The sequence below is a fragment of the Peromyscus maniculatus genome, chromosome 1 (assembly GCF_049852395.1).
Source record: "Peromyscus maniculatus bairdii isolate BWxNUB_F1_BW_parent chromosome 1, HU_Pman_BW_mat_3.1, whole genome shotgun sequence".
Taxonomy (NCBI): domain Eukaryota; kingdom Metazoa; phylum Chordata; class Mammalia; order Rodentia; family Cricetidae; genus Peromyscus; species Peromyscus maniculatus.
The window spans coordinates 11468746-11491275 of record NC_134852.1 but is presented as its reverse complement, the minus strand read 5'-3'; the positions used below and the strand labels follow the sequence as shown (position 1 = coordinate 11491275).

The 22530-nt window shown below is 37.8% G+C and overlaps 1 protein-coding gene across 1 annotated transcript in view; it reads right to left on the bottom strand.

Moving 5' to 3' along the window:
• LOC143273314 (killer cell immunoglobulin-like receptor 3DL1) overlaps window positions 1–22211 on the bottom strand; it is a 34215-nt gene extending 12004 nt beyond the window's left edge. The window contains exons 1-3 of the mRNA XM_076572157.1: window positions 22160–22211; window positions 21427–21732; window positions 19283–19576 (exon numbers count right to left, since the gene is read on the bottom strand). Coding sequence (XP_076428272.1) covers window positions 19283–19576; window positions 21427–21732; window positions 22160–22211 — 652 coding nt within the window. The remainder of the gene's footprint in view (window positions 1–19282; window positions 19577–21426; window positions 21733–22159) is intronic.
• Window positions 22212–22530: the final 319 nt, after the last annotated feature.

The window sequence follows — 22530 nt, the reverse complement described above, 5'->3', positions numbered from 1 at the left end:
TGGCCTTCAGTTACAGAGACTGAAGAGTTCATCAAGGAACCTGTATGAGTCTAAGATAGGTACTCTGCACATGTGTTATGGATGTTTAGCTTGGTGTTCTTCTTGGACTCCTAGAATTGGGACTTGGTGCTGTCTCTGATTCTTATACCTACACTTGGTATCCTGTTCCTCCTATAGAGTTTCCTTGTTTAGTGTTGATACAAGCATATGTGCTAGACTGAGTGTTACTTTTTGTGCTTTGATCTGTTGATATCCCAGGGAGCCTTGCTCTTTTCTGAAGGGGTATGAAGGAAGGGTGGATATGGGGAAGATAAGTAGTGTGTGTTTGAGAGAGTGTGTGTGTGTGTGTGTGTGCACGCACGCACGCTCGCTGGTGAAGTGGAAGTAGGAGAAACTGTGGTAGGAATATAATATATGAAAGAAGAATAAAAAAAATCCTTGTCAATTGTTAGGAGAATAAAACACACAAATAAAGCATTGGAGCTATCAGTCACATACAAAAGAGAAAATATGCCATTTGTTTTTCTGTGCCTGGGTTATCTTGTTCAGTATGAGATTTCCTAGTTCTATCTATGTCAATGCTAATTCCATTGTTTTTACCTTTGAACAGAATTCCACAGTAACATGTGTTAAAATTTCATTATCCATTCATCAGCTGAAGGACATTCAGGTTGTTTACTTGTCCTGGCTATTGCAAATAGAGCAGCAAAGAACATGACTGAATAAGCATTTATTCCATAGTTCATCACATTCTTTGGATACATTCCAAGGGTGGAAATGATGTAAATAGAATAGTTATGTATGGAAATCTCCATATAATTTACAATGAAAAACATCTTTTATAAAAGTAAAAAGATGCAATCTAACTATGAAAAAAGAAACTCTGGGTAGAAAATGTTTTGAAATTTTGAAATGAATCACCAACAACATAAAAATTTTGTAAACCACCCCCACAGACAAAAAAATCAGCTATTGAATTGGAAGAATATATGGGCCAGCTTGATGTCTAAGTGGGCAAATGCTCTTTCTGCCAATCTTGACTCTCTGAAAACCATTGCCAGGATGCACATAGTAAAAAGAGAAAATTGATTCCAGCAGGTTTTCCTCTACCTCCACACTTGTGCCATGGTGCATGCTGCATGCACACACACACACACACACACACACACACACACACACACACACACACATACACACTCACTCAATCACTTACTCACACTCACACATTCACCAAATAAATATAAACATTAAAAAGTTAAGAGAACATTCCAACAGTTTACTTGATTATAATATAGGAGAGTGAGTAAGCTTAGATCATGATCTGAAATGTAAATACAAAACCTGAATGAAAATAAATTGAAATCATCCAAATACCAAATTGTAAGTCATAAAATTTCAAGAAAGGAAAACGAACATTGAGTTTTACTTGGGAGGATGGAGGTGCCATTTAGAATGAGTTTGGGGAGCAGAATGAATATTATTAAAATATTATATGAATTCACAAAGAAATTTTATAATGTTTACAGAAAGACAGAAAAATAAAGCTTAGAAAAAGGAGAGAAAAATTTACTTAGAGAAAATACTGTACAACTCTCTTGAGACATGAAGAAAACTGAAAATGGTCAGGTAAAGACAGTCAAATGACATGAAACAAATTCAAATCGAATCATCAAGATCACCGAGCATATAGTTGTCATGAGAGATCCTGATATCAGATTGACAAAAGAAGAAAAGAACATGAGTGACTTCCAGTACAGCTAATGTCAGACTTCTGAGCGAACACCTACAGTACACAGGAGACAGGACGACCAGCTGAGTGGAAAAAAGAAAAACTCTGCCTACAAATGTCAACAATACTCTCCTGCAGAGATAATAAAAATTTTCTCAGAAAAACTGTAACAGACAGAGTTTCTGACAATAAGCTCAGGGAAGTGTGTGGAATCCCTCAAGCTGAAAGAGTGTCTGGTCATGAGTTACAGGGTGTTATGGCCCACACTTTTAATTGCAGCACTTGGGAGACAGAGGCAGGTGAATATCTGAGTTCATGGGTAGCCTGGTCTACGAAGTAAATTCTAGGATAGTCAAGGCAACACAGAGAAACCCTGTGTTGAACAACCAGAAATTAAAAGTGTATCCAATAAAAGTTGAAGTCTGATTCAGCCAAGAACAGTGTGTGGGACAATCTATGAAAGAACTGAGTGACAGGTTTTCAGAGTCCTAATTTAAAAATTCAGAAGGCTCACCAACAAGTCACTCACAGAAGCCACCAGCCAACACCCTGTGATGCCTGCTCTCCTGTTAGAATGAAACCTATCTATTGTAATGGATAGTATCTCAATATTTAATTTTTTTTTGGTTTTTTGACACAGGGTTTCTCTGTGTAGCTTTGCTCCTTTCCTGGAACTTTCTCTGTAGCCCAGTTTGGCCAACGCCTTTAATCTCAGCACTCAGGAGGCAGAGGTAGGCAGATCTCTGTGTATCTCCATATTTAAAGATGGACTCACCTTCTTGTGCCACTGTCCTCAGGAATAGCAAGAGACCTGGAAAGAAAAACTCATGATTATCTCATCTTTCTTTTTTCATTAGCCTGGCCATCTAACATCCCTGTCTTGTTCGGCCTCTGTACATTAGAATGAGGGTTTACTTAGTTAAGATGAACTCATGCACTAAATATAAAACATGGAAGCCCAGTGTTTCTGCTGTATGCAGATTCAGCCTCCCAAGATGATATTTCCACCCTGTTATTGCTCACCATCTATTCCCAGCAGGACTCACCAGTGCAGATCAGGTTTAGGAGCACAGACAGCATGGTGCTGCTTTGGATGGCAAGAGGCAGAACCAGAATAAAACATATTGGGTGTCGTAAGAGGCTTGCAGTGTCTACCTGACCACAACACGGAGGGCATAACAAGAGAAACATCCGCCCTCGCTGCTACATTCATTATTTTTTGTGTGTGACAGGCTTTCTCTGTTGCCCTGGCTATACTGGAATGCACTTTGTAGACCAAGCTAGGTCGACTTGGAATTCATTTGGCTCCCAAGTGCTTTGATTAAAGTGTATGTTCTCATACTAAGTTAAAAAAATCTCTTTTGTCATTGACTTTGTGGATCATAACTTCTTGGAAATTGTTCAGACTTTAGCTTTTCATCAAAAGTATTTATCATGACTACAACTGAGTTGCATCTTGAACCCACTTCCTTTATTCAAAATGGTTATATCTGATTATTGTACTAAAGTTTTGATGTGTTCCTTTGCTTTTTAAATTTGAGACTCAGTGTTTCCTCTGGCATTCTATACATGTTCAACAATTATTTTTCATATTGTAAGAACAGTCCTAATGTGTCAGTTAAAATGACTATACTGCTATTATTCCAGTTTCAGGTTATAGTTATTCATTTTCTTAATTAATCATGTAGGTTTTTAGAATAATAAAATTACACTCTTTTAAAATCAAACAAACAAAGCAAGTAAGTTTTGCTGTATTTGAAATTTGTTTTAAGAAGTTGAAAAAATATCAAAAGATGGAGAATCTCTCATGTTCATGTATCAGTAGGAATAGCATAGAAAAAAAGCCCATCCTATCAAAAGTAATCTAAAGAATCCCATTTACACAGTCACATCAAAATTTCAACACAATGCTACACAGCTCTTAAAAAGACAATTTCTGGCTTTAATGTAAACACACAGAGAAACTAACAGGATAGTTAAACCATCATGAACACTAACAGAACTGCTGGAGGTCTCACCACTCCTAACTTCAAGTCCTACTATAGACCTATGTGAATAAACACACCACAGTGTATGTGAAAAGACAGATAGGTTCATCAACAGAATGAATTTGAAAACACAGACATAATTCCAGACATATATGCATAGCTGATCTTTGCTAAAGAAACCCAAAACATTCACTGGAAAACAAGACAGAATCTTCAACAAATGGTTTTGTTCAGACTGAATCACTGCTTGTATAAGAAAGCAAATAGCTTCATACTTATCAACTGCAACAAACTCAAAGCAAGTGTAACCCCTAATTGCATTCTAGATATCTAAATATTCTCCTTATAGATACATGGAAATGAAGGGGGAAACACATGAATGGAAAAAATCCATTGATTAGCATCAAACAAACACCAATACAAACCCCAAAACAAAAAATAGAGAGAACAGGTGATTATGAGGTGTCCAGGTCTAGCTGATCTAGTACAGCAGAACTCCTGTACCTAAGGCACAGGCAACATCATGCAAGAAGGGAAAGAAAGATTGTAATAAATAGAGCAAGAAGATGTTTGCTGTGAGGTGGCATCTGTTAGAAGTGTAAATATAAAATCATGTAAATATAAATAACATTATACACATCAATATGATTACATTCATAAAATTAGGAATACATATATAGATATTTAATGGTAATTAAAAATAAAGTTAAATTTGAGAGAAGAAAATGGCCATATTTGAGAGGTTGAGGGGAGTAAGGAAAGGAAAAATTGTTTAAGTATAATTTATTTGAAACAATAAGCCTAACAATATAATAAAATGTTGCAGGTCTTAAATATTACATATGCATACTCTACTTCTAGGATTTCTGTGGCCAATAGTCACTCCAGTTTCAAATGTTCCCAGTTCTTTGCAGTGTTTTGCAGCTTCATGGCCTCTGACAGAATCTACTAGAAATACATCAGGAGAATATTGATGTTTCTTATCTAGGTTCATTGTCGAGAATAGTGTATGTCCTAGTGAAATAAAGTGCTGTAGAGTCAGGAAAGAGCCTGGTAAAATAAAAATGTCTGAAAATATGCAAAGACAAGTTGTCAAATTTTACATATTAAACATTCTCAGATATTTCCATGTCAACCATTCAACAATGAAGTGAAACAACACGATATAAAAATTCATTTCTGGTGTCTTGGTAAAGAATGGTGAGTGTACCGTGCTAGAGAAATCACTTATCCATTAAGAGTGTGTTCTGAACTTGCAGAGGACCCAACTTCAGTTCCCAGTGCTCACAGAAGGAGGCTCTCAACTGCCTGTGACTCCAGCTCCAGGGGATCCAATCAATGCCCTCTTCTGCCCTTACAAGCACCAGAACTCCCATGCACAGATTCACCCACCATTTAATCAGTGTGTGCTCTCATGTGATGCGAAAGAGACTCCCGTTTTACAATTGCCTTTTGCCTTTTACCAAGGACCATAGCTTGGTTTGTGTATCAGGGTAACTGTGGCCTCATAGAATACCCTTTTTGTATTTTGTGGAATAACTGGAGGAATATTGGCATTATGGCAGAATTTTGTGCTAAATCAATTTTTTTTTTTGCCTAGGAATATGTTTTATTGAGTGCTTTGATTTCAATAAGTATTACAGGTCTGCTTAAATTCTTATGTAATCTTCATTTAATCTTTATCCTTTATAAGTGTTGTACATAGATAAAATTATCCATTTCTTTCAGATTTTCCAATTTGGTGCAGTACAGGTTTGTAAAGTATGATTCCTTTGATTTACCTTTGTCTTTTTTTATGTCCTATGTTCATGTCTTATTTCTTAATTTAGTTATTCTTCCCATGATTTAGTTAAGTTGACTAAGGGTTTGTAAATCTTATTGATTTTTCTGATGAATAAGTTGTTTTATAGATTCTTTGTATTTATTAAGTTGGTATCATGTTAAGTTCAACCATGAGTTTGATTATTTCTTGCCCTATCCTCCTGCTGGGGTGTGATTTCTTCTTTTAGTTCTAGAGCTTTCTGGTGTGCTGTTAACTTCCTTGTATTATACCTCTACAATATTTTATTTATGTACTTAATGATCTGACAATAAGTTTGGGTATATCAACTATGTATGTCACTGTGACCTGTAATCATGTTGGTAGCTATCTTTCTAGCAATTATTATCTATCTCTCATCTATGAATCTATTATTTATCTGTCATGTATCTAGTCAGTTTGGTTATTTCTATGTATCTATATGTATGTATCTATCTATCATCTATCTATCTATTACCTGTTTACATTCATATATATGCATTAGCTATCAATCATCTTTTTTTCTATCCTCTTCATTCTATCAGTAAAATGATCTGTCAATTATTAATGTATTTGTGATTTATTAATCTATTTTTCAATCATCTCTTTTTACACAACTTTATTCTACTCATTATCTATTTACCTCTGTTTGTCATTCTGTCTATCATTTCTTCTTCTTTTTTTTTTGAGACAGATTTCTCTGTGTAATTTTGTGCCTGTCCTGGGTCTTTTCTATAGACCAGGCTGGCCTTGAACTCACAGATATTTGCCTTACTCTGCCTCCCAAGTGCTGGGATTAAAGGCATGTGCCCCCCAGTCTATCATTTCTTATAAATATCTCTAACTCTCACATGTCTTTCTGTATATTCATAACACATTTTTCTTTTCAAAATAAGTACAGTCTTGAGGGTTTCCATGCAGTTTTCTTTCCCTCAGTCTCCTCTCAGTAATTTTCATTCACCCTGAAACCCAGACAGTTTGTCATTGGTTGAAGAGAGGCAGCCAAACCCCACAGCTCCAGACAGTTACAGTCACATTAGCAGAATGCTTAGGAGGTTATCCTTGCCTGCCACTAAAATAAGTTAGTCTCCCTGTTAAGAGAAGTTTAGATTTTGTGGGAGCTCTGTCTTCCTTGATAACTGACTTTCATTAAGGACTCACTGGGACATAGGAAGATGTTTTTTGTGGGTTTAAATGCTGATATAGCTGTAGTCCAGTTAGCTTCTTGTTAGTGTGCATTCAAAACCACAGGTACTTGTGAGGCAGTAGGACCCACAGGATGTGTGAGGTCTCAGTTACTGACCACACATTTCTAAATTTGTTACCTCAAATGCAAAATAAGCAGTTCCTTTTTGAAATACTTAGTTGGGCTTGTGGGGAATTGCAGAAGAAACAAAGAATCCTTTTGTTTATATTTCCAACACGAAAGGAGAGTTTTCCTAAAAAAGTCTAAAGTTGCTCAAATTCCTATCTCTCTTTTCATGCTAAATTTCTTTTTATATTTTTTCCTGACAGCCTATATTATGCAGCCCAGGTTATACCAGATTTCAGTCATGACGCCAAGACTGGCCTCTAACTTGAGTTAATTCTCTTCCATCCTGCCCATTTCTGGGAATATCGATGTTTACTACCACACTTGCCTGTAATAATTTTTATCTTTATCTTTATTTTTGGAGGATAAAAGGTTTGTTTCACTTGCAGTTTCATCATTGTGGGTGAATCAAAAGTAGTGTCACTCAAGAGACAGTGGTCAAATTGTATCTACAAACAAAAATCAGATCAAGGAATGTATGCTTATACTCAACTTGTTTACTTCACTCCTAAAGATTTAAGGACTTCCTACTTAGGAAATGATGCCACTCACTAAATATTGGGCAGGGCTCTTCACACCAATTCTACTAAACCAGAAAATTTCCCTCCAGACAAGCCCATATGCAAACTCTCTGTGATTTACACAACTCTTAGATTCTAGAAAAGATTCTGGATTCTGGCAAGTTGACATTTTACATTAAAATTCACACTAGCAGATATATCAAGATAATACTGCCATTTACAATTGCCTAAAATATTTAGAAACAAGAGCTACACCTCTCTTGAGAATATTTATGAAGGACTGTTAGTCATCAGCTCAGCATGGATACAGTTGCATATTCATGTCTGTTGATTGACTAGGTAGTTTTACAGTTGTGGCGCTTTCATTTGTATAACAACCTTGTCATGTTCAGGGACCAGCCTCTCACTGTACATGAACTTCTTATGCACCATCCTTTATTCTCCAACCCTTTTCATTCTCCTCTTCTTATCTGTCACATCTGAGTCTACAAGTCTCATGGATTATCATAAGAGATGGCATTGTCTCTCTCTCTCTCTCTCTCTCTCTCTCTCTCTCTCTCTCTCACACACACACACACACACACACACACACAGTATAACATACGTGTATATGCAAAAAAGAAACGTTATATTTTGTTTTCTAAAATAAAAACTAATAAAAAATAAAATTATAGAAACAATTTTTATTTAATACTACATAATGAAATATGTAGTATTTTATCTTTCTGAAACTTGCTCATTATGATAAACTCTGATTTTCAGTTGATTCCATTTTCCTGAAAACTTTCTATTTAATTTTTCATTATGAATACTTGTTAGGAAAACAAAATATTTGTGCTCAATGACCACTAGGGAAGCCAGGAAAATCAATAATCCATGGTTGTCTTTTCAATAAACAGGCATAGAGCCTAATTTTTTCCTAGAGAGATGGAAATTAAAAGTGATCAATAGCCTGGTGATCTCTGTTGTCTGAAGGGTCAGATTCTATCAATCTCCTATAAGCAGGTCTAGAAGTAGCTAGTAGTCTATATAACCACTGTTTTTCTCTGAAAGGCCAGGCTATATCAAGCTCCCAAAATAAGGACCGAAGATGCTTAATAGTCTTTGTGTAAATTATCTGCATAGCCAGGTACTCCCTCAGGCTCTGAAAACCAGGACCAGATTTGGTTAATAGCCAATGACCACTAAGCTATTTGTGATAGAGAACACATAAGAAATTTCCCTAGACCCTTAAACTAATACGGGTAGCCGATCTCTACAGTCTATCTTTTGCAAAAAATTACATGTACACTGTTTTGATTCTGAATGTCATTATACTTCCTTTTGCATTAGGGACTGCATTATATTGGGATACTTTTTTTCCCTTCAAAGTGTACTGTTTCAATATGCTTAAAACAAACTGTTTGTTTTCAGACTCCAGAAGTTTGTACCAGCCAGGACAACTAAGTCATGCTGAACTGTGTTTCCTTCTTGTCTTTCAATGTTTATTTCTGTGCCACCCATAGCATTTGCAAGGATCCCCACAGCTGACAACCAGTGTGAAGGGCTAAGTCCTCAGTGAAGGTTAGAACACGTTTCCATTGTAGCTTGAATTCTGATGGGTAGTAAAATAAAGACTCAGAGCTAGATATCAGCCTAGATGCTGAAAGATCAGAGAGACAAAGGAGCTAGCCACATCACCTCTTATCTCACCAAATCTATGAAATCTCACCAAATCTTATCTCACCAGCCTGGAAAGGGAGTCAAGTTCCTGTCTACACCCCATCTTATCACTTCCTCTCTCTGCCCAGCCACATCATTTCCTGTTTCCTTCACCCAAGTGCTAGGATTAAAGGTATGTGACAGCATTGCTTGGCCTCTATGGTTAACTCATGACTAGCACTGCCCTCTGATTTCCAGGTAAGCTTTATTTTTAGAGCACAAGCAAAATATTACCACATTTCTCCTTTTTGTCTAAATTTAAAGAAAGTAGGGTAAAATAATATAGAAAAACTATATACAATAGGTACATGACTAAATACAATATATAGGAAATAAATACATCAAAAATGTCTAGTCAATAAACATTTGACAAATTCAGAGAAAAGATTCCATTATCTATCCGATTTTGGTGATTCCAAAAGTTGTACCTAATTCATTTTCTACCCTAATTTGCATTATCAAAATTATCTTTTAATGTCGCTCAATCTTATTCACTTTACCTGTCATAGTGAGTTTATTTTCTGTGGTGTAACAAAGAAAACTATAACTATAGCTGTAAAATCTTCAACTTCCTCAGAGATTGGAGAAAGGAATAATATTTCCTCCATATGCAAGGAGTGCAAGTGACTTCCAAAAATTGTGAGAAATGACAGCAACAGCTAGCTGCCTAGATAGTCAGCCAAAGTTCATCTGTAATATTGGGGCATCCATCTTCAGACTAAAGGCCCAGAATATCTGACTGACTTTTCTGTGATGCAGATTGTTCTGAAGGGCTGTTCTACTTAGTCTTGGCAAAATTTTGGCAGCTGCTTTCTTTTGTGTCCCGCTTGTCCAGTTTGGACACAAAGTGCCACCAGTTGAGGCAAGAGCACTTTCTTGTCCAGTGGCTCTCTTTTGCCACAATGATAGTAAGCTCATGTGGATTTTCTTCAATGCCCATCATCTTCTCTGATGTATATTGGTACTGCCAGGAGCAGACATGACTCCTTGTCAAAAAAAATGCCTACATTATTAAAATATCTTAAATATCATATTCTGTAAATCTCTGAAGTGTTTGAAGACAACCTGTCTATCTAAAATATGTCTCTGTTTGATCTTCAAAACATACTTTATATGACTACAAGTTTGATTGTTATAAATAACTACTAACTTGCATCTCTTTATATCATACTTAGTTGCTAAAATAATTTTCAAGGAATGGAAATTTTCATTACATTGCTAAATGAGTTATATGGGTATAATGCTTGAACAAGAGTAGACATGTTCTAACAAAAATAACCATAAATTCTTACCAATATGCAGAGATCCATATCAATGTAAATATTTAAAGCTAGTAGTTGTTCTTTTAAAATGAGATTAAATAACCTGCATTTTTATCTTATCACTTTTATATTCCCAGACACTTATATTCTCAGACACTTATCATTTTTATATTCCCACTTATCACTTTAATATTCCCAGACACTTATATTCTCAGACACTGAGATCAATAATTAATAAATGGGACCTCCTGAAACTGAAAAGTTCTTGTAAGGCAAATGATATGGTCAATAAGATAAAATGACAGCCTATAGAATGGGAAAAGATCTTCACCAACCCCACATCTGACAAAGGGCTGATCTCCAAAATATATAAAGAACTCAAGCAACTAGACATCAAAATACTAAGTAATCTGATCAAAATGTGGGACACAAATCTAAACAGAGAATTCTCAACAGAAGAATCTCAGATGGCCAAAAGACATTGAAGGAGTTGCTCAACATCCTTAGTCATTAGGTAAATGCAAATCAAAATGACTCTTAGATATCATCTTACAACTGTTGGAATGGCTAAGATAGAAAACACTGATGATAGCTCATGTTGGAGAGAAGTGGAGTAAGGGGAACACTCCTCCATTGTTGGTGGGATTGCAAACTTGTACAGTCACTTTGGAAATCAATATAGAAGTTTCTTAGAAAATTGGGAATCAATCTTCCTCAAGACGTAGTTATACCACTCTTGGGTATATGCCCAAATGATGCTCAATGATACCACATGGATACTTGCTCAACTACATTCATAGTAGCATTGTTCATAATACCCAGAACCTGGAAACATCTTAGATTCCCCTCAACCAAAGAATGGATAAAGAGAATGTGGTACATTTAAAAACAATGAGATCCTGAAATTTGCAGGCAAATGGATGGAACTTGAAAAAAAATGTTTCTGAGTGAGGTATCCCAGATCTAGAAAAATAAACATGGTATATGTTAGTAAATTGCAAAAGCTCTGCATTTGGTATTCCGGGTTTTGGCACCAATGTTAGTAAACTGCAAAAACTCTGGGTTTGGTGTCCTGGGTTTCGGCACCAAATGTAGGTAAACTGATGGCTGAAACTGCGAGGAGACAGTTCAACCCTAGAAGGCGAGGTATCCCAGACACCTCAGAGCTACTTAGGACACGAGCTCTGCCCTGAAGGTGTCCTGGATACCTGGAGCTGTTTAGCACAGCTCTGATGGCTGAGACTAACAAAACAGCTCAATCTTGGAAAGGAAGGTTTTCTGACTTCTCAGGAGAGTCAAGCCTGGAACTTCTTCAGCAAGGAAGATTATCTTGACTCTTCCGGAAGGTCAAGATATACCTGGTATGATGGTATGATGGGGGATGGTTTCCCCACAGGACACAGCAATCCTGCTCCTCTCCTGGAGAACCACAATCTCTGGCTCAGTGTTACCAGCTCTTAGTCGCTCAGTCCACTATGGGACATCACAGCAAGGTTCTTCTGTTCAGCTCCCCCTTGCTCAGTCCACTATGGGACGTCCCAGCAAGGTTCTGTTCAGCTGTCAATGAAGGTCTTCACCCAATACTGTTTTGAAAAAGAGGTTTATTTGGGAAGGAGGAGTCCAGGAGAGTAGCTGCCTCTACCAGGGTGGAGAGAACAGCTCACAACTGACCAGACAGTGCGGTTTATATAGGATGTCTAGGGGGCAGAGTCAACTGTGTTTGGTTAGTTTATTTTATGCCCAGGGATTGGCCAGTTTTGTGAGCAAGGGGCAGAGATGGCCCTGATTTCAGGGCCAAACTGTGTTTCTTTCACTGGCCTTTCTTGGCTTTTTGACACTACCTCTAAGGCCAGGGCACATTTCTTTCACTGACTCTGATTCTAGGGGCCAAGAGTGTTACATTTTGGTACTAGTTTCAGAGTCAGGGCATATTTCCTAGGTTCTGGATTTGGGGATAAAGTGTTCACTTCTCTGCCTCAGGTCCCAAACACAGGCTGTGTTTCTTTCCCTGGTCCTGGGACCTAGGGCCAGTATTCTACTGTTCTGCTCTGTAATTGGTTGTTTTCACAAGTCAGTTGGACAGGGGCAGAGATGGCTCTGATCTGAGCTAAACTGTGTTTCCCTCACTGGCTTTATCTGAAAAATCCTTCCCTAATCCTGGCCTCCAGGGTCAGGGTGGGTTTCTCTAACCAGTCCCCTTTTATATATTCACCAGTGTATATTCACTGATAATTGAATATTTGGAGTAAGTATAGGATAAGGAACCTACAATCCACAGCACCAGAGAGGCTAGACAACAAGGAGGGCCCAAAGAGGGATGCTTGGATATCCCTGGGGAGGCAAAATAAAGGAGATCTCCTGGGTAAACTGGGGGGAGGGCAGGTGAGGTCCCTCCAGATGGCAATTTGAAGGAGTGAGTTTGGTGGGCTGGGTGCTGGATGCAGGAAGGAGGCAGGACAAAAGGGAGTGTAATAAAAGAGATGTCATAATGGGGGCGTTTTGGGGTTACAGAGAAACCTGGCCCCAGAGAATCCCCAGGAATTCACAAAGATAACCACTGCTAACAATCTTAGCAGTAGTGGAGAGAATGCCTGACCTGACCATCTAATGTTAATTGTCATCATACATACTCTATTTAGTGACTGATGGAGGCAGATTTATGATCCACAGGAAAGCATTGGGCTGAGCTTCAGGAAATTTGATGAAGAAAGGGAGGAGGAATTGTTGGAGCCATTGGAGTCATGATGGGAAACCCACAGAGATAGCTGACCTGAGCTGGTGTGAGCTCATTGATTCTGGTCTACAAATTAGGGAAATTCCATGGGACAGACATAGGCCCACTGCATATGTGTGATAGTTGTGTAGCTCCAGCTCTTTTTAAGGATCCTAGCAGTGAGATCAGGACCTGTCCCTGGTGCTTGGCTGGATTTTGGAAATCCATTCCCCATGCTCGATTAACCTTGCTGAGATTTGATGAAAGGGGAGTAGCTTGGATCTGTCTCTACTTGATGTGCCATGTTTTGTTCAAAGTAGTGGGAGGCTAGCCCATTTCTGAATGGATATGGAGGAGGAGTGGAAGTCAGGGCTAGATGGGAAGTCACAGGGGACTAGGAGGAGAGAAGAAGGGGAAACTGTTGTTGATAGGAAAAAATAAATTAGAAAATTTATAGCAATAAAATAAAATAAAATGACAGGGCTTCTTATCCCTTTGGTCATCATAGGATTGTATGGAGCACATCATACTTCTTTCTATCTGCATTGAACAAACTAATGTCTGAGTCATAAACTTAAGTGTCTTCTGTTAAATTTCTTAAATTTAAAACAGTTTTAGAAAAGATCACCTACTGTGACATGTGCTTATTACTAGTAAATAAATGGATGGATTGACAACGGATTACTTATTTGATTTGGGTTATTGAAAACTTCTAATTATGGAAAACAATGTGCAGATATGAGCCACTAGTTTTTAATGTAGATTCACTCTTAATTTTAAGACCTGAATAAATTTCAACATTTTGCTCAAAGTCCTTTAATAAAGGGCTTTACTATAACAAAAAATCAAGTACTGTGAATATTTTCCCCACATCAATAACCACAGTTAAATGTTATGGTCCCAAAATGATAAATGCAAAACCTGAGTCTCAGAAAATTACCCTGGAGCATATACCTAGAAACATCACACCTGGGAATCTAGCTTATATTCTCAACACTTAGATAAGACTAGGTTGTACTGTTTTTGCTTTATCATGCTTATGCTCTGCCATGTGCAGGAAGAAGTTTCTGTCCCACCAGCCAACTCCCTAATAATCAAATGGAGACTTGATAATTATGAAACCTCAGCAGATAGCTTAAGTTTGTTTTAACTAGTTCTTATAGCTTAAATTTACCCATATTTTTAAATCCACATTCTTTTAAGTGGCTTTGTTTCCCCAATTCTCTACTTTCTATCCTGCTTTCTCTCTGTCTGGCTGGTGACCCTGGCCTTCTTCCCAGTGTTCTCTCATTCTGGATCTCCTGCCTAACCTCTTCCTGCCTAGCTATTGAACTGTTGGCTCTTTATTAAACCAATGAGAGCAACTCATCTTTACAGCATATAAAAAGATGATTGTAGAGCAGCCATGCATAAGTTGGGATCATTCATCAACACCTCTGTATACAACGGCCTGTTAGAAATTAAGCTCTTACTAAGGCTTTGATGTCTGGTTCTAGGAGACATATTAGTTGAATGATCCTCAAATCAGTATAATATAGGACAGGAAGACAATCTGTTGAATAGCTCAGCTTTTCTTTTTGATTTAACAAATATATTTTATCATATATTAAAACCAATAAAATGCAAAAGAGACCATATGGGGTTGTGTCCTATTTATTTATTTATTTTTGCTAATTTGAAAGAAGATATAGTCATTAGGGAAGTGGGACTATCAATTGAGAAGATGCATCCACACAAATTGCCTGGAGGCAATCTGTTGGGAATTTTCTTGTTTCAAGGTTGATGTGGGAAGGCCTAGACCTCTGTGGGTAGTTTCACTTCTTGACAGGTCATCATAAAATTCAGAGTAATGCAGGGTGACCAAGTTATGAAGAACATTCAAGTATGTGGTGACTCATCATTGCGTTTGCTTCAGTTCTTTCATCCCTGTACCTGCCTTGGTTTCACTCAATGCATTGTGACCTGGGATATTTAATATATGTAAGCCAAAGAAATTCTTTACCTCAATTAGCTTTTGGTCATGGTTATTATCACAGCAATAAAAATCATATTTAAAATTGGTAGTATGTATAAAGGTTGTGTGAATCTTTTTAGTAAAACATGAGAATCTCTTGATTCTAGCAGATGGGACATCCATGACAGATCCAATAAATGATCCAGACAGGTCTATATTATTGAAATAAGAAGGTTATTATAATTACTTACAAGATCATGGTGTTATGGGTGTGGCCTCATTCAGAGATTCATCTCTCTGATCATTAATAAATTTTAAGAAAGCAAAGGTTTTTATTCACATACTGATAGTAGGTATATACCTGGGACTTGGAGTTCCCAAAGGCAGCCCCAAGACACCTCAATCAGGGGATCTAAAAGCCAAAGTTCAGGCTTCTGTTCAGGCAAACAGAAGGTCATCTGGTACACAGCAAGCTTTAATTTACAGAAACATGCAAAGAAATTTTGTTAAAGTTGTGCAAGACTAGGTATTTAAAAAAATGAACCCTTAGCAGGCTTTAACATTTTAAGTCTTATATCACTTTATAGTTTGATTTCTCTCCAAAGGAAAAGTGAGAACCATAACATTTTAAGTATAGGAAATCCACATTCAGATCCATATAAGAATAATGACAGATGGCCCCAAAGTTAGAGACTTCTATCCTATGATTACAGCAATTGTTTCACTGCATCTATTCATTTTTGCTTCCAAAAGGGCTTTGGTCTTTACAGATGAATTCCTGATATCTTTCTTTGAGAACTCATAGGGTACTAAAAATCTTTGATCTCAGCTTATCATTCCATTGCTCCCAGGCACACACTGATACATGTGGAAGGATTCCTTGGGCTGCTGTGAACTGGTCCTGATAAATTGCTGTTTGAAGATCCACTGATCAAATTCTGTGTATGTCACATTCTGCATTTGTTTTCCTTCAGGGTCCTAGAAAGAGGTAAATGTTGAGTGCTTTTGTATGCACATATTCTTGTGGAGGATGAGGGGATGTAGGACCCACACTCTAAAAAATGGTGAGTTCATGACGACCTATCTCTTCCATATTCTTTTCACTTCAAACCCTTGTTCATTGGTGCTGCATTTTTGGAGGAGAGAAGTAGTTATTAACACCTAAGAAAGAACTTGTGCATGCTTCTTTCAAATATCAAGGATTAATGAGAGATATGGTCAAACCCAAGGTTTCTCTTCTCCCACACAGCCAAGTCATATGTCCTGCATCTCTATGTTTCAACCCCATCTCATTAATGCTGTATGCTCCTAGTTCTCTCTTTAGTGCTCTCCCTTAAAAAAAAAACCTTCTTCTAGATATTAGTCTGCTTTGGATATGTGAAGAATTAGTCACTGGTCTAAGAGCTGAGGAAATAACAAGGGCTCAGCAGTTCTCTCTGCAAAGACCCACATCAGTGTCCCTGTCCTAGGCCAAGTAAATGAATACCACACACCTGTATTCCTCCAGGTTCAGTTTCTCATGCTACTCAGATGATACTCACTTCCTCCTTCTTCTTGATATGCATTCCTTTTTGCACAGCACTGAGAATGGATGAGGAAAATGAGGAAGCTAACCATCGTGTAGAATGAGAGTCTAACCAGAATATGCAGGAGCCCATGATTATCTGATGGAACATATGAATGCAATAAATAAGATGACAATCTTAGGATCCCTGTAATAGATTACCTATCATTTATTGATAGATGGATAGTTAATGGACTATTAATCTTTAGGACAATGTTCTTGGTGAAGAAGCTACTATTCTCATTCTGCTAAAGCACACAGTATAAATTGGCTCCTGATGACTTTCCTTTGGAAATTTCCTTATAATAATCCCTATATTAATGCATCTCTCAACCTTCAGCAGGGAAGCATATATTTGCAATAAATGGTGATCAATACAGGTACTCACAACTAGCCAAAGTGCAGAGAATAAAGGACTGTGGATGCTTGGCTCTAAATATGACATTTACATGATATCGACTTCTACAAGTCTCAGTGTTAATTGTGAAAATGATGGATTAAAAATGACTGATTGAGGTTTATGATAACAAAAAAGAAATAGGGTCTCCTGGACCCAAGATGTCAGTTGTATATATGAACTCAAAAGCAGATGTGACAGCATGCAAATGATCAGTACACGTGCAAGCTAGACCAAATCCCAGCATGCATTGAGGCTGAGGACATGAAGTCCCACCCTTAGTCAAGGGGCTATAGGCAAATGAAAGCTGTTGGGAGAATCAGTTTCAAGAGAGTTGTGATGAATATGTTGACCATGCTCCAGTGAGAGGACACATTCATGAATATATGGACATCAGAAATTGAACTTCATGGATAAAAAAGATAACAGCATTGGGTGGGTAGGTCTAGGAGGACTTGAGTAAGGTGGTGTATATGTAGTGGGGAGCCATGCCAGCTTTGATCTGGAAGGTCCAACCCCCATTGAGGCTTCGGTAACTGTCATGCCTACCAGGCAGGGCCAAGAGAGGACCCTGAAGACCCAAGATCTGGATGGGCCAGCTCTCTTGGTTCCTGAACCTTGAACTCTGGAGGTAGACCAAGCAGAGTTCTCCAGAGAACACAGTTGGACTGCGCCACACCTTTCCCAGACCCTTTTACTTATCCCTTCACTTGTAAGTTACCCCACAAAATAAACCTCCCTTTTAACTATGTGAAGTGGCCTTAATAATTTTACCGATATCAGCACATTGTTTGAAATTCTCAAAAAACAAATACAAATTAAATAATAAGAAATAAGCATCTATAGAAATGATCCCTGAAAGTACAATCTTTGGAAGGGAATCAAATTTCCCCTTCTGTTCACTTACAGGGGACTCAGGTGCAGAAATTAGGGATCAAACGCCCCCATGTATCCCATGCTGCCCATGAATAACTTCTGATTTTGCAGAGTTTGAGAATCAGAGAAGAGAGATGACTAGGCAAATATTACAGAGCTGTGAGGCAGCTGAAACAGCACATGATCTCAAGAGATTTGTTTACCTACAGTTTTACATAAAAAAGAATAATTTACTCACTAGTTTTGGAGTCTGGTTCTGTGCATGAAGTGTCATTTCTGGATGTGTTTACTATGTAATGGGAACAGGAGAGGGAGAGAGAGGCGGTCAATGTTGCTGTCTTCTTCTTCTTTTTTTTAAGATTTATTTACTTATTATGTATACAGTGTTCTGTTTGCATGTACCCCTGCAGGACAGAAGAGGGCACCAGGTCTCATTACGGATGGTTGTAAGCCACCATGTGGTTGCTGGGAATTGAACTCAGGACCTCTGGAGGAGCAGTCAGTGCTCTTAACCTCTGAGCCATCTCTCCAGCCCTGCTGTCTTCTTCTTATGGAAAGTTCTTTCAGGTTGGTCAGTGACCAGCACCCACTTTACCCTTAGTTCTGAGTGTCAGTGTTATAGGAGGCCTTTATATGGTTTGCTTAGAGGATGGCACTCTGTCCTTGGATTTCAAGTTGTGATGAGACAATAGGAATACTGTGGAGAGATCTATGTGATAGAGATGTCAGGAGGGATGCTCCATCTCTCCTCTGCCCAATTGATCCCAATCTCATTTATTATGAGTCTTTCCTGACCACTTTCTATATCTGTGTGTACATACAATGTCCCAGTCTGTCTGGCAAGTAAGGTCAGCATTGTTTCAGGTGTTCCCTGTCTCTTATTATATAATCTGCTACCCTTACTCAAACTTTATCTGTTTTTTAAAAAAGTTTTAATTGATATATAATTATATCCCTTCCCTCTCCCTTTCATCTCTCAAGCACTTTCCAGGTATCTTTCCTCCAAGCTTCCCATATTCTTTGATTATTACTTTTGTATGTGTTATATATTTTCATATATATATATATATATATATATATATATATATATCTTGCTGAGTATAGTATTTTAATACACACATACATATGTATATTATATCTTGAATATACACATGTATATATATATATATGTTTGCACACACGCACACACACACACACACACACACATATATATATATATATATATATATATATATATATATATATATAAACAAAAATACTCATGGTTCTTCTTTCTAGCACTCTATGAGATTTTCTCTCTATTATTAGTAGGATGGTTCTAAGACATGGATGCAGGATTTTATTAGCCACAAGACATCATATATCTATCTCTATCTCTGTCTATCTCTATCTCTATCTCTATCTCTATCTCTATCTCTATCTCTATCTCTATCTCTATCTCTATCTCTATCTATGAGGCTTTCTCACCTGTGACAGAAATGTAAAAGGGGTCACTTGGTGATGACCAGTCATGGGAAGAGTTACTGAAAGAGCCATAACATCTATAGGTCGCTTTCTGAGTAAGAGGACCAAGAAAAAAGTTGGCCTTGAATGTCCCATTGTGGCTCTGCACTGCAGGCAGCCCTTGCCCCTGAGGCACCTCTTCCCTGGACAGATGGAACATGTCAAACTGATGGTCAGAGATGCAGGACAAGGTCACGTTCTCTCCTGACATCACCACAGGGGCCACCATGGCTGACAGAGAAGGTTTCTTGTACAAACCTGGAAGAAAAGAGGCAGAGACAGTTAGAGGGTCAGCTCCTTCCCAGTGTTCGTTCCTTCCTCATTTCTGTCTCCTCCTTCCATATCTGTGATCTCTCTCTCTTTCACTATCTCTCTCTCTTTATTTATCCCTGCCCATCTTTCTTTCTCTCTCCTTCTTTTCTTTTCATTATCATCCTGAGTCTCTGATCTCACACCAGTACACAAACATTGTAACCCAGCTTTTGCTTTTGGATACGTTCTGTGTCTAGCCACATTGGTTTATTCCCTTTGTCTTTGTAAAGTATACTTTTATTTACATATATTAATAATAGCTATCAATTGACTTCATTTTGAAATATTCATTCATATATCATGTAATTTCATAGTTTTAAATTTTTTTTTACTTTCTGAAATAAAAATACAGTTCTACTATTTCACGCCCTCTTTGTGTTCTACTGTTCTTACACAAATCTTTATGTTTATTATTGATCATATTAATGGTACTATTTTCTATTGTCTCTCACTTCTGATTTCATTCATTTTCCTAATTGGTCTTCATTATACTTTCATTTATTTTAAGTATTTTTTAAATCAATGTGTTTAATTGGAGTTAATTATTATTTTGTTCATTTTTTTCCCACTCCTATCTCCTGTACCAACTTTGCTGGTCCTTCCCGTCCCCGTCATTTCCTCTTCCAAAGCATGTGTATTCTACTCCTTTCCCCGTACCTCTCTTAATCTCCTTCCCTTCTCATGGCCAATTTCCAAATCAATGACCTCTAACTCCCCCATCCTATGTATATTAAATACCTAGAGTCTGACTGCATTCTAAGTTATTTTGAATCTGATCTCTTTTTAGATATCTGTGTTAATTAATCTCTCTTTATAAAGCACAGAATACTCAATGAATCTGTTTGCATCCCTTGAACAGAAGCTATGATCATCTTCTCTCTCTTGTTTCTATACTGTGTGTGTACTGCTTAAGTGAGATCTATCATCTTCTTCCATAGCTCTGTTTTGAAATATTTAACATCTGCTATTATTTCTCCATCTCTATGTTCAAAGTTTCTATGCAAGCTTAAATATTTTTTGCAGGTTTTCTTTTACCACTCATGCTTGCTTACTATTTCCCTAGTACTTTCCATCTCTGAGTTTTCCTCTCAGTTTTCCTGCACTGACCCATTGTGTGAATATATTTCCATGTTTTTGCTTTATTTGGATCAGCATATCACTGGGGGAACTCCTGTAGAATTTTTCAGCCATTCTAGAATGTCTGAATGCTTTGAACATGGATGGCAAACAGTTTGAGGATGTAGAGAAGAGTGTTTGGTGTTTTACTCGATTACCCAAGGCAATGCTATTCAAGGACAAATAATTGGTCAACCACAAGAAAGGAAGAATATCAGTCTTGACAGATATTCTATGGATGTCATCTGTACGAAGGTCTTAGGACTCATGAAGAATCAGCCCTACTCAGCACTTGAACTTAGGTCAAACATGATATATCTGGCACTTCTGGGAGACTTGTAGAGGTGGAGGGCAAACAAAATTCTAAACTATCTAGGCCTTTGAGCATTAGTGGATGGATATCATTTTGTGTAATTCATATCAAGTTCACCTTGTCTCACCTTTCTCTTTATCTCTATCTGTGACTCCTTTGATGGTCCTGTATCTGTGGTTTATGTTATAACCAATGATCTGTTCTTGTGTCTCTGTCTTCCTTGTCTTTGTCAGTAATATACTCACCAAGGCTTCCTTTCTCTAGGTTTCCCCACAATCATCTTCCTCTGAACCTCCCAGGACTTCCAGTCTATACAATATCTGTTCTGTCTCACGGATAGGATGATGAGCAGATAACACCCTCTTACCTGTGATCTTTATATCAATAGGATCACTGGATTTGGACCACTCATATGGTGTGTGATTGTAAGAACCATAACATGTGTAATTCCCAGCATGGTCAGGTGTCATAGGACCTATTTCAAAGTTGGCATGGGACCCCCCAAGATTAGATTCTGCAGAAATCTGGAAGGAGTCCTTGATTATTCCTTTTCTTAGTGAAGTCAAAATGAAGGTGTCAAACATAATCTCTGATCGACACTCCAGTGTCACCTTCTCTCCTAAATCCACCAGGGGAGGTTGTAAGGCCAAGAGGAAAGGCTTCCTGTAGATTCCTAAGAATAAAAAAAATGTATGAATGTGATAAAAATCTCTGTGTCTTTGAAGACCTATGGTTCTCCCTCAATTAGTCTATTCTTCCTATTAGTGCTCCAGTGCAACTTGTTTTTGTCTATTTCAACTCTAGACACAGACTCCTCTATCTTTCTGTGACCATTTCCTACTTATCTGACTCTACGAGCAACACAATATTTCTCCACTGACTTGCTATTAACTGTGTCTTTTTAACCCTTCTTTCATAGATAGACCCTATTGTCCTTGACTAAGATTGGGGAGTGCAGGAAACATGGCAAGCTTCACACCATGCAGCTTTATGTGTCCTTTTAATGCTAGTTTTGATTACGTATAATCATTGGAAGGATAAAGGAATTGGTATTGAACATGATTATCAGAGAAACATTCAGCCCTCTGCATGGTTCAAACTGCTGCAGGGCATTCCTGATCCAGAATAATGAACATTTTTTCCTCCCAACATGTTGACGAATTAGTACCCGGGCTTCACTGCTCTCAGAGCATTCTTTCCATGCTTCTTACTTTTCCCTTGACATGGGGCCCATGTATTACTTTCCACATGCTAACCTAACAATTTACCACTGATGTGATTCTTGAAAAGAATATAAGTGTTACAGAGATTAGAATTCTGAAAAACTCAAAGCGGCATAAGTCAGGTGTCCTCCAGGATAGTAACTACTATAATTCTTGGGAAGTGTTCATTTCTTGTTGCCTTCCAGCTACTAGAGACTCATGCATTCCTTGGCACTTGGACCCTTCCTCCAGTGTCAGAGTTAACTCTA